General features: G+C 39.1%; 1 protein-coding gene across 31 annotated transcripts in view; it reads left to right on the top strand.

Moving 5' to 3' along the window:
• TMCC3 (transmembrane and coiled-coil domain family 3) overlaps nt 1–6,359 on the top strand; it is a 146,891-nt gene extending 140,532 nt beyond the window's left edge. For all 31 annotated transcript variants that reach the window (XM_068937559.1, XM_068937709.1, XM_068937789.1 and 28 more), the window contains 2 exons: nt 751–886; nt 4,803–6,359. In XM_068937559.1, coding sequence (XP_068793660.1) covers nt 751–886; nt 4,803–5,105 — 439 coding nt within the window. In that variant the 3' untranslated portion in view covers nt 5,106–6,359. The remainder of the gene's footprint in view (nt 1–750; nt 887–4,802) is intronic.
• Nucleotides 6,360–15,923: the final 9,564 nt, after the last annotated feature.

The following is a 15,923-nucleotide window of genomic DNA, read 5'->3' as shown; positions in this document are numbered from 1 at the left end:
TGAAACACAGGAAAGGCCAGAGGTCAGATGGTGACATGGGGGAGGGCACAATAGAGCAAATGTCCTACTGTATGCAGGGCTTGGTTTCATGAGAAGGCAGAGCGGCCTTTTTGGACAGCTCACTGCTGTTAAGGTCTCAAGCTTCCTGTCAACTATTTCCACAGCTACACAATTTTGCCTCCAGCTTTTTTTGTGCCATCTGCAGCATTTGCCTGTGCACAGGTTAAACCAAGATACAAACTCGCCAAAAATCATTTTAGTTTTCTGATGGTTTAGTTGAATTGTTTACCATATGGAGACATGCTAGAACTGGCTGCAGATGAATGGCTGGACCTCACAGAGAGATCATATGGGGAACATAGTTTTCCTTTCCATTGCTGGTGAGTTGTTAATTGGCTCAAGTTTACTTGTGAAACTGTATCATCTTGTTTGACTGAAGAATGAGAAATGAGAAAATTTGAATTCGATACCCCTAGCCACTGGTTTTCAGTTTGTAAAATTCGCCAATGATATACAAATACTTGGCTTTTAATACCCACTGCCAGCAAGGAACAGTCACAAAAAGCTTTCAGTCTGCTGTATAAGCATTTACAGAGTATTTCCAAAGTTTTTACCAATTACTCTCCTATGTACTCTGTAACGCCAGTCAGATGAATCCTGAGAAGTTGCCTTCTGAAATGTGTAATTGTTGTCATGATTTAACATTACTTGAATAGAAAGCGCTAAATTTAAACTTTTTTTCCTGAAAAGATATGAAAGATTGGAAGACCAGTTAAATGATCTGACTGATCTTCATCAACATGAGACAGCAAACTTGAAACAAGAGCTAGCCAGCATAGAGGAGAAAGTGGCATATCAGGCATACGAGCGATCACGAGATGTTCAGGTACTTTTTTCTTTTTCTTTTTTTTTTTGATTATAGACTTGTAACACTTTTTTTTATAAATCTTGTGCTGTGAAACACACATCTTTCTACGTGTTTATACATAAAGAACGTGGGGAAAGATTTAAGCCCATATTTTGTCTGGTTTAAGATGAAAACCTAACACCTTTAAATCAGTGACACAGTTTCCTTTGTTTCAATGGACCCAGAATTTTACCTGCCAGAATTGATAATATAGCCCAGGAAGACTTGTGGATGAAGAATGGCCTGTGTTTTAATTTCCTGCACCAGAGGAAGGAGGAGTGGAATCCTCTTGTATTGTGTAAAATGCCGCTTTTGACAGTGTCCTAGCACAAACCTGTGGCTTTCTCCAATATACTAATATTGCATGACAAAGTATAAATTGAGATTAATGTAAAAAGTAAAATAGTGCCAAACAGTAAACAGACTTCTAGATCTACAAATTTAGAGTTTTAACCTATGGTCACAACAGCCCCTAGAGGCAAAGCTGTAAAGTGTACTCACCTCAACGTAATTGGTAACTCACGTCTGGCTAGTAATAGCCAGAAATAATTTCTATGTGTTTATCTTGAACAGCATGTGGTTATCCCTCTGCATGTTTATATGCAATCTAAGCACTGATGAACAGAAATATTTCTACCCAAAGTCTAAGTGGTAAAAAGATTGTTTTGACTTACCTTACCGTAAGTTTAAAATTCACTAATGATGCAAGAAGGCTCCATGACTGTCGTCTTATTTGCTCAGATAGTAAATAAAAACTGTCCTATGTATCCCAGTGTTCACATTTCTGAAAGTAGAGAGGACAACCAGCAGGCTGGTAGCAGAAGGACTGAACTTTTTTCTGATTGGTATGAGAGTTAACAAGCCCTTGGGAACTGAGTGAGAAGAGGAGTCCTGAATCTAAGCACATCACAGGTTTCATTGTAGGTTTGTAAAAGAGAGGTCTCTTGTACAGGACTCCCTTCTGTGAAGGCATCTTGAGGGTGTAAAAACTGAACGAGAGCAGAGTTCTCCAGTTGAAGGGCTGTGAAGTGTTTGCTAACTCATTAGCTGAATCCTGGAGGAGTGTCAGAGACTTTTAAAACTAACTGAAGTGCCAAGTTGATGTAGTCTTGTTTCTTTTATCTCCATACAGTTGGCCTGCTTAAACTTGTCTGTTTGGGGTTTGGCAAATAAGCTAAGATAGAGTGAAAGCGTTTAAGTTATGGGTATTTTAAGTAACAAGCTAACTTTGGAGCACTCTGTCCCCAAGGGGGGCGAGGGTGGGGACAGGTCTTAAAATGCTTGCTCAGCCTCTCAGTGCAGAACTCCAGGTGCAACACTTTTGCAGCCAGACTTTCTCTAAAGTAGCATAGATGATCTGAGAATAATTTAAGGTCAGAGAGGAAGGAAGGCACGAAAAACTCTTCAGCATGTAGAAGAGCACATGTGAACCCTAAGGGAATTTGTGCCACCTAGTGAGAACTATCTTCTATGTAGTATTACTAATTGCTAAAACAGTGAAAGGAAACTGTCTTTCGCAGGGTGCTGTTTTGCTTTACATCTTGAGCTAAATTAGTAGCTTGTGGTTGCCTTAAAGGGAGATGTCCTCCCAGCTCTATCTCCCCCATGCTCCTGCTGGCTGCTTTGCATTGACTTTGGTGCCTGGCTGGTTGCATGGTAAGCCAGGAGTTTGCAGCTAAGAGCAGGGGAGGAGGTAGGGAAGTTGGAGCATAATTTTTCTCTTTTAGGCTTAGGTCAACCCTACATAATCCTTTGCCAATCTCATGAAACCACAGCCTTACAGCGTATTACGTAATAGTACCCAAGACGCAACTCAGGCAGAAAATCATATTTTGGCAAGTGAGTGAAGCAGTTAGAAAACCTTCCATGTTTCACTTTGAGAGGGTTTGAGTGCAGAGTTAGCAATTTAGGAACCATTTTATTTAAAGAACATTTTTAGCATACCTTCAAGTAGAAGGGCTGTCTGCGTTATTTAAAACAAAATGTCAGGTAGAAAATGTCATTTGAGAGAGAGTCCTGTAAGAGAAAAAGAGCGTCACGACAGGATTCTTCACTGTCATTTTCTCCGTGGAGAGAGGTCAGAGTCCTCATGACTGAAGAAAATAGTGTAATTGCATTTCCTGTGCCTTCAGTACAGGCCACTTAGGAACTAAGCAATGTAGATCCAGAGGGACCTGGAGAAGCCACATAATAGCAAGCCAGGCTCTTAAGGCATGGTCACTGTCTAAAGATTTAAAAACCTGCCTGGTGAGTATGGCAGGCAAATACCATACCACTAAAGCAAAATGTAGGAGTTGACGTTAAGGAGAATGGTGCAGGGAAAACCTGTTTGACTTGCTTAGGCATCTGAGGCTTCAAGCAAAACCTTCCCATAGCACTTAAAGCTTTGCTGTTGGGTATGCTTAGCAGGGATCTTGTCCGTGCTTAGCTGGCTGACCAGTCAGCTAAAGCCACTTTGGATTCAGGAACAAGGGATCTGAGCTCTGTCTCTAGAGTAAAGTCTGTTTTGTTGGTGTGCTCAAACCAAGCCTCACTAGCTTAGCCTGCACTAAATTCTGTTCCAGTGGTATGATGCTACTGACCTTTTTTATGAGAGCATAGGCATAAAAATTCTCAAGACTGAGAGACTTTGTTTCCTAGGCCCACCTCTGAGAGAAGAGTATTGAATTCATTTCTTCTGCCTGTCAGGAGTTTCTGGATGGGAGTATTCTCTGCTCTCCTTGTGTTACAGCTCTGCTGTCAGAAGTTGGGGTCCCTGAGACCAGGAGAGCAGGCTAGGAGGAGCGTGACTCTGGAGCTTCATAGCTAGGATACTGAACTCAGAAAAGGCAGAGCAGCTCTCAGGATTTGTATACGTATTTTCTTACATTAGACAGTCATTAGATACAAAGCAGAGCCCCAAGACTCTTCCATGCTTGTTGGCTGCCCTGCCTGTGTGCAGAGTGTATGAAGTAGTTTCAGACTGTTGACCCTTTTTTCCAGACGGGGTGGCTGAATATAATCTGAGATGGGTGCCTAAACTCATAGAGCGGAAGAGGAATAAGATGTATTCACAAGCCTGGCAATAGTAAGCTTCCTCTGTTAGTAATCATGAGAGCCTAGTCTCCCACTTCTATTTTGCCTTACATATCTGATCATAAAGCATTCTCTCTGTTTCAGCAAAATCATCAGAATACACAATTTTCAATCTCTTATTATTATAGTTTATACTAGAGAGTTTTACGCATGGCTGAAAGCTGTTTGTTGTGACTCTAGTTTCACATCCTTGAGAGATGACCCTGCATGCTGTACGCTTAGGATATAGACTAATGAGCCTTCGTGCTGACGGGAAGAGGGCACTCTCTTCTCTACTGAGAACATAATCCCAGTGCTGTACAATGGGTGGCTTTCAATAGAACAAAAGTAATGTAGACCAGAGTGGTGCTGTAAACCAAATGGTACATGTTGCACAGGAGATCTAATTAGTATCACAGCAAGGCAGTACTACGCTAATGTTTTCTATAGCGTATGCAAAGAAACTAACTTTGATGCTGTTTTAATACAGTGAAAGTTGCCATAGCAACAGCTTTCACGGTACTTTATCTCATCAGTAGATGCAGGAAACATGATCTATCATGAACATTAGAGCTGTGATACTTTTTTCAAGCATGAAAAATGGAAATACTGCATTTTTGACAATGTTGTCAGATTTAATTATGCCCGAGCAGGCAGTGATACGTACATACAGATATCTAAGTGAATATATTTTAAAAAGAGTTGGTGGTTCATTCAAATTTGAGGAGTCTGTAATAAATTATACTTTCTAATCTAGCTGAGGGATAGCTCCACAGCTAAAAGGGGAAAAGCATTATGTGGAAATACAGCTGCTCTGATTCTTGTTTTCTATTATCTCCAGGAAGCCTTGGAATCATGCCAGACCCGGGTTTCAAAGCTGGAGCTCCATCAGCAAGAACAGCAAGCACAGCAGTCTGAAACGGTTAATGCCAAAGTGCTCCTGGGGAAATGTATAAATGTTATCCTGGCCTTCATGACTGTCATCTTAGTATGTGTCTCTACTATTGCAAAGTTCATTGCTCCTATGATGAAGAGCCGCTTTCATATCATCTGCACTTTTTTTGCAGTGACACTGCTGGCAATATTTTGTAAAAACTGGGATCATATCATTTGTGCCATAGAACGGATGATTATACCAAGATGAAGCTGCTGGTCTGGCTGTTCTGTTTTTCTTTTCTTCCTCTCCTCCCCCCTGTTTTTTAAGAAGTGCTGTGCATATACAAGCTACCTTTATTTTTTGTCTATTTAAATGCGTAGACTGGATGAAGAAGGCTTGGACTTTAAGGTGTAAATACATAAATGCATACTTCTTGACAGCCAGTTGCCTGTTTAATCGGATTGTGTCTATTTGGCTATGTCTGTGATTAACTGCTCACTTGTGTCAGTCTTCTGCCTTAATCCAATTGGTTTTCCAATTTAGAAAACTACAACCACAAAAAAGCGTGATATCTTGGGAGGGATCCAAGTAACTGGAAGTATAAGGTGTGCTTTTTACTGGAGTGGAGGGAAAAGATTATGATCAGGAGGGAGCATATCATAAAGTGTGTCAGCCCTGTCAGACAAATAAAGTAGTCTTCTCTCTGAATCCAGTTAGAATGACAAGACAAATTATGCAGTCATATGTATTAATATTTCCTGATTCTAAATTACTAGATATCTGCATATGGCTTCCAGTTTTAAGGAGCAGGAGAACTTGATGCTCATGCCAGTAACCCTTTGCACAGAAAGCTTATTTTTCAAAAATTAGACCAGTGATGACTATGGACCACAGTTAGTTATTGCTCTATCCTGGCACTCTTCCTTTGATCACACTCAGGAAATAGATACATGTGTGTAAGGCTTCCAAAGATGATGAACTGAACTGAATGACAAAATCTCCAGGTCACTTAGTAAAGAAGGGAGACCCAAGCACGCACTCACTTCAAGCACTGCAGCTTGCAAGGGGAAAGTACACAAGGAAGGCAATGTTTAGCTTAGCCTTTGTTAGCACTGACTTGTTGGGATTCTCTGACCGAATGCAAAGCAGATAGGTGGTGGGACTCTAGGTACAGTGGGTATTTTTTCTTTTGACAGACTAAGGGACGTGGAAGAAGCATCAGGGAACAGATCCTTAGAGAAGGGAGTTGAATTTCTGTATATAATAAGAGCACTGTGCAGACTCTCTTGATGAGTATAATGAAAATAATGTGTTAGCATACAGTCCACTACTAGGAGACAGAGTTGGTTTTGTTTTCTTAATAGAATGTATTTTGCTTGATCTAAGAACTACAAAAAAACTTCCCCTGAAATCCTCTGCCTGGCCCCTAGCCCGTAATGTAAAACAAGACCTTAAATAAAAAAGTCAGATTTCTCCTCCACCCTGTATTAAAAAGAAAAAAAAATAAAGTATCTCTACTTATTTGAAATTCAGTGTTACTTTTAAAATAATTATCACGACAGATTGTTTTTATTTTAGTTGCAGTTTTTGTTATGCTGATTTTACTGGAGGCGGGAGGATTGCTTGATGTGTGTATGTGTTTTTAATCAAGTGCAAGAGTTAGTGTAAAAGTTCAGAAATGGAGTAGGGGAGCTGGGGTTGGGGGACAGGGGCAGTACTTTGGCATTTTACCACTATTTGATTAATAGTGAATGTAGTCACTTTCTGTGGCTTCAGGGACTGAGGGAAGAACAGAATTAATGGCATGAATAATGAAATGACTGAGCAGTTAGAAAAAGGACATTAAAACACTTAAATCATTGAAGAACTCCCAATATATGCAATGTCTTTGAACACAGAAGTGGGGAAGGATTATGCCTGGCTTGCAGGCACAGGAAATGGATCAGATCAGGCACACCCATGTTATCGTAACCCAGCCCTGCCTAACCTTCAGAGGAAGGTGGAAGGGAAAGCAAAAGAAAAAACAAATCTTGTTGACAGAGATATGATGTTGTAAAGCCCAAACTTATCAGTTGGTTTATCCCTGGCTGTGTCAGGAAGAATTACTACATAGATAGAGTTGTCTGTCTTGATATGTTTTTTTCTTTGAATAAAATGGATACTGCCTTTACCCCGGTATTCTTAGGTATCCCCTGGGAAGGGAAACAGGCACTGTGTTACATGTAAACCTCTGTCTGAACTGGTGCATGTCCTCCTGCTGCTGCTGTTGGGTTCAGGGAAATATTTCTTCCCATGCCTTTTATTCTGTTTAGGTGCTGTGTGCATGTGTTGCAACAAGACTTCACCCTATCTACTGAGTATCTGCACTTAGCCTCCTTTTACAGCCAGCTGATAAACTGAGGAGATTGCCTCCACTGATACAACTCAAACTTACTTACCTTGACAGGAGTTTCTTCTGTAACATTAAAAATATTAAAAAGGAAAAAAAAGTAACAGCTCTTTTCTGGCCTTTCCATCACAATAAAGGATTTCCTTTGGTTTGTTTATATGCCCATTTGATATAGCATAAGATCCTCTTGGTCTCTTTTTATTGTGGTAAAACAGTATGGTCCCATCTTCATTCTTGCAAAGGTAATTAATGTCTTTTTATAGTCTGTACTTTCCACCTCTTTAGCCAATGAGCATGTTTTCTATTCAGAATCCCCCCCCCCTTTTTTTTTTTTGCTAAATTAAATCTTTTGCTAAACTCCACCAGCCATTCTATTATTCACCCCTGTAGGGTTTATTTTCTTACTCAGCTGGAGTAAAAAAAACTGATCTCACAAACTTATACATTATTACAAGAAAGCAAGAGTCTTGGTACTGATCCTGGGAAATCTGTGACTTCTTCACAGTGCTCTATTGTCCTTCTTTATTATAATCTGCATTCTTCTACCCAGTTTGCACAGCTGCCTTATGGGTTGACTGTTTGAGGAAACACTATTTGTGCAGCGTTTTGTTAAACAGGTTCTGAAGGGGACACGTGCAAGAAAAATGCCATGTGTTGTTAATTTTTACTTGAGAAAAAAAATCCTTTGCCTATTAACATATTTAAAGATAAAATCCTCCCCCTGGTAGCATATAGAATAGTTAAAAATGTAATGTCCATTAGTCTCAAAGTCAGGCAGGAAAAAGAGCCTGACCACAGTAGTTGGTTATTTTTGTAATAAAGGAATTTGGTATGGCACAACTTGAGGACATGATGGCTTCTATTCCAAGGTCATTCCAGTACAACGCTAGAAGGTGCCCGTACTACAAAAGGAGGACAGGACATAAAATCAACGAGCCTACAAACTATTGCTCACTGTCTTGACAAAAATCTGACGGGGTCCAAATTGGAAGCAGTAAGGTATTGGCTTTGTATCTGACAAAGGACACACACAAAAAGCTGACAGTTCTGAGTAGTTACTCATGCAAATTAAAACAGCTCTAATTGGTAATGGGCACATTACTTCTCTAGGTTATTTTCCCTGTGTTTGATTCACTGGAGGCCATGACGCAAAAATCAAGAAATTTTGCACGTTGCAAAACGTGCAGGCAAAAGACAGTAAAACTGCTATAGTTTTGTACAGAATAAGGCTGCAGTACCAAGAGCTCTGCTGAGCTGACGGACAAGCTCATCACCTGCCACCCATGGGGAGAGGCAGGACTCCCTTTTCCCCTCCTGCCTTCAACCTCCCAAGGCTTACCTCGTGCTGGGTGTGTTGCAGCCTGCTGTATGTCACCTTAGCTCACTAGACTAGCAGAAACTAACTCAGCAAAAGAGGAGTACTGTTCTCTGTCATATTTAGAGACTCAAAACGTGGCAAGAGAAAGGGGCCTCACGAGCACCAACAGCAGCAGAGGAAGTGGGAAACAAGCCTTCTTCCTTTGGCTGCATTAGCTGCCCCGGAAACAGTGCTTGAAGCAGCCTCCCCAGCAGAATGGCAGCGTGCCTCTGACACAAAAAAAAGATTCCTTCTAGCTCTAGCCCACTTGGAGCAGACACAAACAGCAATAGGATGTGGTAGCACATGGTAGCAACCTGCACATGTACCTGGGATCTAGAGCAGGCTGTGTGCTGTTCTAGCCTGGGCTGATGCCTGTGCTGCTCTGACTTCAGTACCTGCATCAGTTGCGCTGGGTAGGGTGCAGAGCACATGAAGGTACACAGCGGGGCTGCAGCCAGAGCTTTGCTTGCTGTGAAGGTATATGTAGGCCATTCCAAACAGTAGCTGTTGCAAGACCTCTCCTAGTGAGAACTTTGTTCAACTTCTCAAGCAAACATCTTCTATCGGTATAGCGTTTGCATTTATGTTCTCATACAACATGTTAAACATTATTCTGTCTATATGCTTTGCACTTACTTATCATCAGCTTCTTCAGAACTCCCACTCAACAAAAAATTTCCAGACTATCTTTTCTACTTCATGCTGCCTGATAGTCAATTATGTCACTTCACTTTGACAGTAGTTCTCTAACTAAAAAGTCCTTCTGTTAACTGTAAATACCCATATGTGTGCTGTAAAGGCATTTTGCAGCTGTTTTCCTCACAGGCTTCTGGTGACTTAGTTTCCCAGGAAGGTTAGTATGATTTTCCCTGAACTTCTTCCATTTCAGCATATAGGTCTAAACCAGGGTTTCCTCTAAAACTTGCATCATGGACCCCTTCAACTAGCTTCCAAATATAACTTCATTATTGCTGAACAACAACTTAGTTATTGATAGCACTGAAAGAGACCTAGTTTAAATTCCTTCTTTCTGCTGTATGTTATGTGCATTTGAGTAACTTCTCATTTTACTGTGCTCCTATGACGTTTACTTGTTCTGATCTCTTAGAGAAGCCCTATCAAATCTGACTACCTTTTGGTTTACTATCAAAATGCTTTGTGTTGTGTAGTTCCTCTGCCGCAGGACCATCTATATATAGACCTGATATCTGCACTACATAAAGGATATTTAAAAGGCAAGGTGTTTTATTTTAACAAAATCATGAATGCCTGTATGGGGTACCGAAATTCAATAGCTGAAGGTATAGCAAAGGTATATGATCCAATGACTAGAAGCTGAAACTAGACAAATCCAGCAGAAACTTTAGTTTTTGTAATCAAAGCTACTGAATTATTAGCTACTGAATAACATAACTAAGACTCAAAAATTTTAATTTAAAAGTTGAATGCTCTTGTTCAAAGATGAATCAGTTCAGGCTTGTGTTAGATACAAAGTTAACTGCATGATCACAGTAATGCTGCCTTGCCAAAAAAATAAAAAAATAATAATAAAAAAAAATCAATGAACAAGAAATTATCTGCAAAAACTTGTGTTTCATTTAGTTGGCATGGAATCTTTTTAAACCACACCTATTTCCACTGCAATATGCACATTTTACTTCTGGATTCAATGGTACAGCAGAAGGTAAATAGAGATTAATGTAATTAAACACTTCTTATTCAGATAACAGAATTTAATCACTTCTGAACGTCCATCTAGGAATTGCAATCAGACAAGTTTACTGTCCTCTTTTTTCCATCGAAAATTTTTAATCTCCTTTTTCGTTTACCATGATGCCACAACATGGACTTTATTTAATTACATTGCTCCTTTTTAAAAAGCTAATATGTAAGTGCTAAAGCTTGGAGAAGAAGATTATAAAAGGCTTCTTCTTAAATAAAATTTCAGTGGTCTCTGATGCTGAGTAGAATCCAGGAGAAAACCACGCAATTTTAAATTACAGCAGTTAAAGACTACGAGAATTTTAGTTTTTGTTAATGGAATTGCTTACTCTTCCTGAAAAAGCACCATAAAAATCTAACTTTGGGAGACCTGACAAGATGCTGTATATAAAGACTACATGAGGAGAACTCAAATTATCTTATATTGTTTATTTACTGTATGTATAGCATATTTAGTTTTATTGTTGTTGGAAAGTTTTGCACACTGTCACCTTTTTTTTGCCTGAGAATCTGGGCCTGGTAGTGCAGACATGTACCAAAAATTGTCTGTTTTAGTTGACTGAAGTTAGTTGTCTCAGTGTGTAATCTACTGTGTTTCTCATATTATTTTCATTTTGTGCAGCACTGTGGAAAGATGCAACTACTAAAACACAATTTGTGTATATTTTGTTGTGTAGTCATGACTGCCTCTAAGGTGTCATTAACATTTTTTTAAAATAAATATATTTACATTTATTTGATGGTGAGAGTTCAGTTTCTTAAACTTACCTGTCTGACCATTCAAACCCAAGTCTCAGTGCTTTATCAGTAACAAAGTTGCTCAATTAAGAGTAAGCTCCAGCTTTAAAACAGAGACAAAATATTCAGACACCAACTGCGAGCGTTCTGCTCTGTTGCAGTTTTGACCAAAACGTAATTTGAAGTTTATTTACAGCTATGACATGGCAAAGCTGCAAACGTCAAAGGAAGTAGCATCACTGCTCTTCTCCAGAGCTAGTGTGAAGATGCTACGCAAGCATGATTTTATTCTGCCAAGCAGTTAAGACTCATTTTGGATTATTCTTGTGGGAAAACTGAATGAGAAACCTAAGCTGAATTTTTATGTTACTGTTAGAAAACTTTTACTACTTAGCCGTGTGCCAAAATCTAATACTGATGTGCCTAGTGGTTACCATAGCTGACATAAAGGAAAATATTTGCATTTATTTTTTATAAAGCGGAGTTCTTGTCAACTGGCACTGGCAGCCATTGTGAATGGCATCATTTTAATACCAATAACAGAATAGAAACAGCACAGTAATGACGTTTTGCTTTGCACTCATGTCACACCCCTGCTATTTGAGGAAATGGCATACAGGAGTTCCCATGTCATCTGCAGACCCTCCAAGAACTTACCACACAGAGTTGGATGCAGATGCTTGGAATCTAACTTCTATACTAAAGCTAACACATTTCACAAACAGCAGGGTCCTCCTCAACTGCTAACAGTTTTTGCCCACTTCTGACATGGGCTGAGTAGTCCCTGCAAACACCCTGGCAAACCAAACAAAAAAAAAGCGTTATCACCCATCGTCTGTTCTCAGAGTTCTTCAAAACTCGCATTTTGAAGAGTGCATAACACAGCCTGGAAACTGTTTTAGCACCCAAAAATCGAAAGGCAAAGAAGAAAACATACGGGTACTCTCTCAACTTAATTTAGAAAGAGAAGTGTCATTCATAGCTAAGTAGTGGTTACCATACAGTGTTAGCAATCACTGGATGAGGCATCTGACAAATAACCCTTACCATCACTGGACGCTAAATACACTTCATGGTCCCCACAATACCTGTGAGAAGTAAAGCTGTAAGAATTTGCTAGAAATCAGCTGAAGGCACCCAAGACTTCGTCTGCTATTACACTGAGCAGTAACTGCAATTCATTTAGATATACCAAAAATAGCTTTAAACTAGCTAGCTTAGGTACTGCTATCAGTGCAGTTTAAACTTAACGATAAATATTTCCTGAACACATGCATGCAGTCAGTGTACTTGCGTCACTGTGGAAGAATACAGCAAGCCAGACAGCAGTTCTGCCTCCAAGGACAACTGGCATAGGGTTGATGTAACTGAGAACTCTGCCCTCTGTCCTCCTGAATTTATATTTGGACTGTTAACTTAAGTGAAAATTCACTAGTTTTGCAGAGGTTCAATATACATACAACAACATACGTAAGTGTGAAATCTCTTTGTAGCCCAGCAAATTCCAGCTCAATTTTTCTGTTGAATACCATTTTAATAAATTGGTGCAGGACTGGGAAAAATCCTTTTCCTCCATAGCTATAGACACATGGTTAAAGGGGAAGAAAGGAGAGGATCTGTATTCTATAAGCAAGTAATACTTTATGTACATGCTGAACAGAAAACTACAGAACATAGGTCTGTGTAATCAGCAGTCTCATAAAACACATGTGATTAAGTAATGGCCTCAAACTGTCCCTTGCCTTAAATCTATTGATGCCGTATGTGCTAGAATATACAAGGAATTATATTCTGGCCTCACTGAAGTCAGTGGCAAGACTCCCTCTGAGTCTCAACCGGGAAAGACTTATCTCAGCACTAGGATATTTAAGAGCAACATCATCTTCTGACTGCAAATATTACTTTTTCCTCAATCTACACACAGTAATTATGGTTTTAGCCTCTCCAACAAAAACAGCACACTCCTTGGTTGCAGCCATCTCTGCCACAATTGAATGAGACCATGGTACTAACTGCACAACACTTCAGGCTCTGCTGACTCAAGGGCTGAACAGAGCCTGCACTCCCAACACTAATTCGTCACTTAGCCTCTATCCTGTTAAGTTGAATTCAGGTCAAGGTGACATAAACTAAGCATGGATTAAACTATAGGTATGAATAGTAGCATGTATGTACAATAGCAATACCCCTCTCTAAAGATATGTTGCTGGGTTATAGGGCTTGAGGATTTATCTAATCTAGCAACTATTTTCAGCTTTCTTCAACTGAGGCAGCAAGGAAGTCTAAGTGAGCTTTCAAACCCATCAAGACATTTATTGACCACACTTGCATAACATCTATTTTCATCCAAAGAGCATACCTGCAAAACTCATCTGATATATTCACAGAGTGCTATTTTGACTTTACTTATCTTCATATGCGGCCTTCTTTGCATGAGGGTGAACCTTGCTGCTTTGTGAAATGCTGATCCATCCAGAACTAACATAAGAAGGCATTCAAATAGACATAAATAATCTCTGGTACTGTGAACCAAAAACACTGAAGCTGTCTATATGGATTCTCTTTACTTTTAGCTGAGCCTCACAGTGCATTTGAATATTTTAAAGAGACTTTACACTTTTGTAGAATAAACTACTACCATACGCAGCTGCATGGATTTCTGTTCTTAAGAGAAACCTGGGTTCTGAGAGATGTCTTAAAAAGGGGAATTTGTCACTGCCCAAACTCAACATATTATAAAGATATTATTCCTGCTTCTTTTAGGTACTATCCTAATTTAGCAATTAAATTGATTGACATACATAAACAAAGAGAAAACAAACAAACCTCAATATGTGTTTCCCCTCTCCCCAGCAAGGCAGTTTCCTTTCATATTTATTTTCTTTCATTTTTTCCCCCATTTGTCTTGTAATATTTATAATCTTCATTTTCTAGCTGTTTCCCACTTCTTGCTGTCTAGCCTCATCTTGTTTGACCCTCTTTTCCCTCTGCTGTGTTCATAAACCCCATGCATCTGTTTGTTATTCCTCCTTCCCTTAGCCATCTCCTCCTTGTGCCCTTGGACTCCATCTTGGCTCTTGCTTTTTGTCTCTTTTGCCTTGTTGCATTCTAAAAGATTCCCAAGTCGAGCCCTATCTGAGTCACTACAGCAGCCTTAGTTTTAAAGCAATCAGAGGTACAAGCCTCTCAGTGTTGCCTCTTGCACTGCCATGAGACATGGGGAAAAAAGCCACTATGATGGGAAAGAGCACTGTTTCTACCCATGCCACAAGAATGCTAGCTAATAGGTGATTAACTGAAGTAGCCTATCTCAGTTAACCTCAGAGGAAAACAAATTGCCTTTTCCGACAAAGGTGAAAAATACGGAGGCAAAAACGAAGCGACATGATTTCCACCATCTGAAGTCCTCCTCTTAGAACACAGTTCCACCATGGAAACGCCTACATAAAAACTGCACTACTATTCAACAAATGAGCTGGCAATAGAAGCCTAATCCTGTTGGCTGACTTTAGTAACTTAAATTTTTTTTAGAGCTTAAAAGTTTTACCTCCTCTATGACCCATGCAGAGGTCACAGAGTAACCTATATTCCTGACTTCATGTTCACCACGCAAATTAATTGTCTGCTATAGGTTATAGCTGTATAGCCCTAATGTAGACAGGGACAGACAGTACCAAAGAAAGAATCTGGGCCATCCTACCATTCCTGTTAATGAAGCTGTACAAGCAGGGAAGACTTCTGTTTAACTTTAGTTAACAGGTAGCGTTGGCAGAACTGATAGTGAAAAAGTTAATTTAAAAATGAACATATCTGATATGAAAAGCCAAAGTGATAGACATACAACCTCATGATTGACATATATATATTTTTTAAGAATTACACCGTAAAGGCGTGTTGAACTACCATGATTTGCATCAAAATCTGTTTTGCATCAAAAATCTGTTTAAAAAAACAAATCTTAGTTCATTTTGTAAGGTAAACTTTTAGCTTGTTTTAATGCTATTTATTTCAGTATAGCCCATTTGTATAGACTGAATACTGTTATCATTAAAATCTATACAACATATGAGTAAAACACTATAGCATCATTATCTGTACACAGACAGTCTATGAGTGAAATAAGTACTTCATTAGTGTAAATGAAATACTATACTCCTGTCATTGTAGTTATGGAAGTGACTAACGTGCTTTACCTACCTTCTTAGCTAAGCTTACAACCACCTCTAGTGGAGTTAACTGTAATTGTAATTCTTTGTCCAGATCTGTATAAAACAACTGGCAATATTTAACATGTGGCTATTTTCTCTTTTTCCTTAAGGGGTTCATCAGTAATATGTACATTCTAATATAATAGTTGAAGCCAGTTTTAACCTTACTAAAGGACTGTTAGTCTTATTAAAGGAGCATCAGTACTGGTTGGGATGATCAATTACCTTCTTTAGTCAAAGACACTTTAGGATATATTGAAGAACTTACCAGAAGATCTGGTTACATTTCAACTGCTCTCACTAGTTGGTATCAGTTAGAAAATATGATAATTGTCAGGAATATCATGAATATATTTTTGTTTTAAGTAGCTACATAAAATATTTTCTTGGTATTAATAACTCGACTATCATTACTTACCACTAATGAATACAAAATATAATGCATACATTTTTTTATTTGTTGTTAAAAGCCTTAGATCTAGATATTTTCAGAAATTACTGTAAATTGTACAAATGTCCTTCAATCTCTATCAGCATTGCACGTTATTATTTGCCCCTCTTCTCCAGAAGCAAAACTGCAACGATTGTTAAAGGACCTTGTGAAGTTCGGGACAGAAGCTTAAACTTGCTATGCAGTGACATGCGAGACGCATTTACAATGCATTACA

Source organism: Struthio camelus, chromosome 1, assembly GCF_040807025.1.
Source record: "Struthio camelus isolate bStrCam1 chromosome 1, bStrCam1.hap1, whole genome shotgun sequence".
Taxonomy (NCBI): Eukaryota; Metazoa; Chordata; class Aves; order Struthioniformes; family Struthionidae; genus Struthio; species Struthio camelus.
Note: the sequence above shows the minus strand (reverse complement) of the source record. Positions and strands in the feature narration are given on the sequence as shown.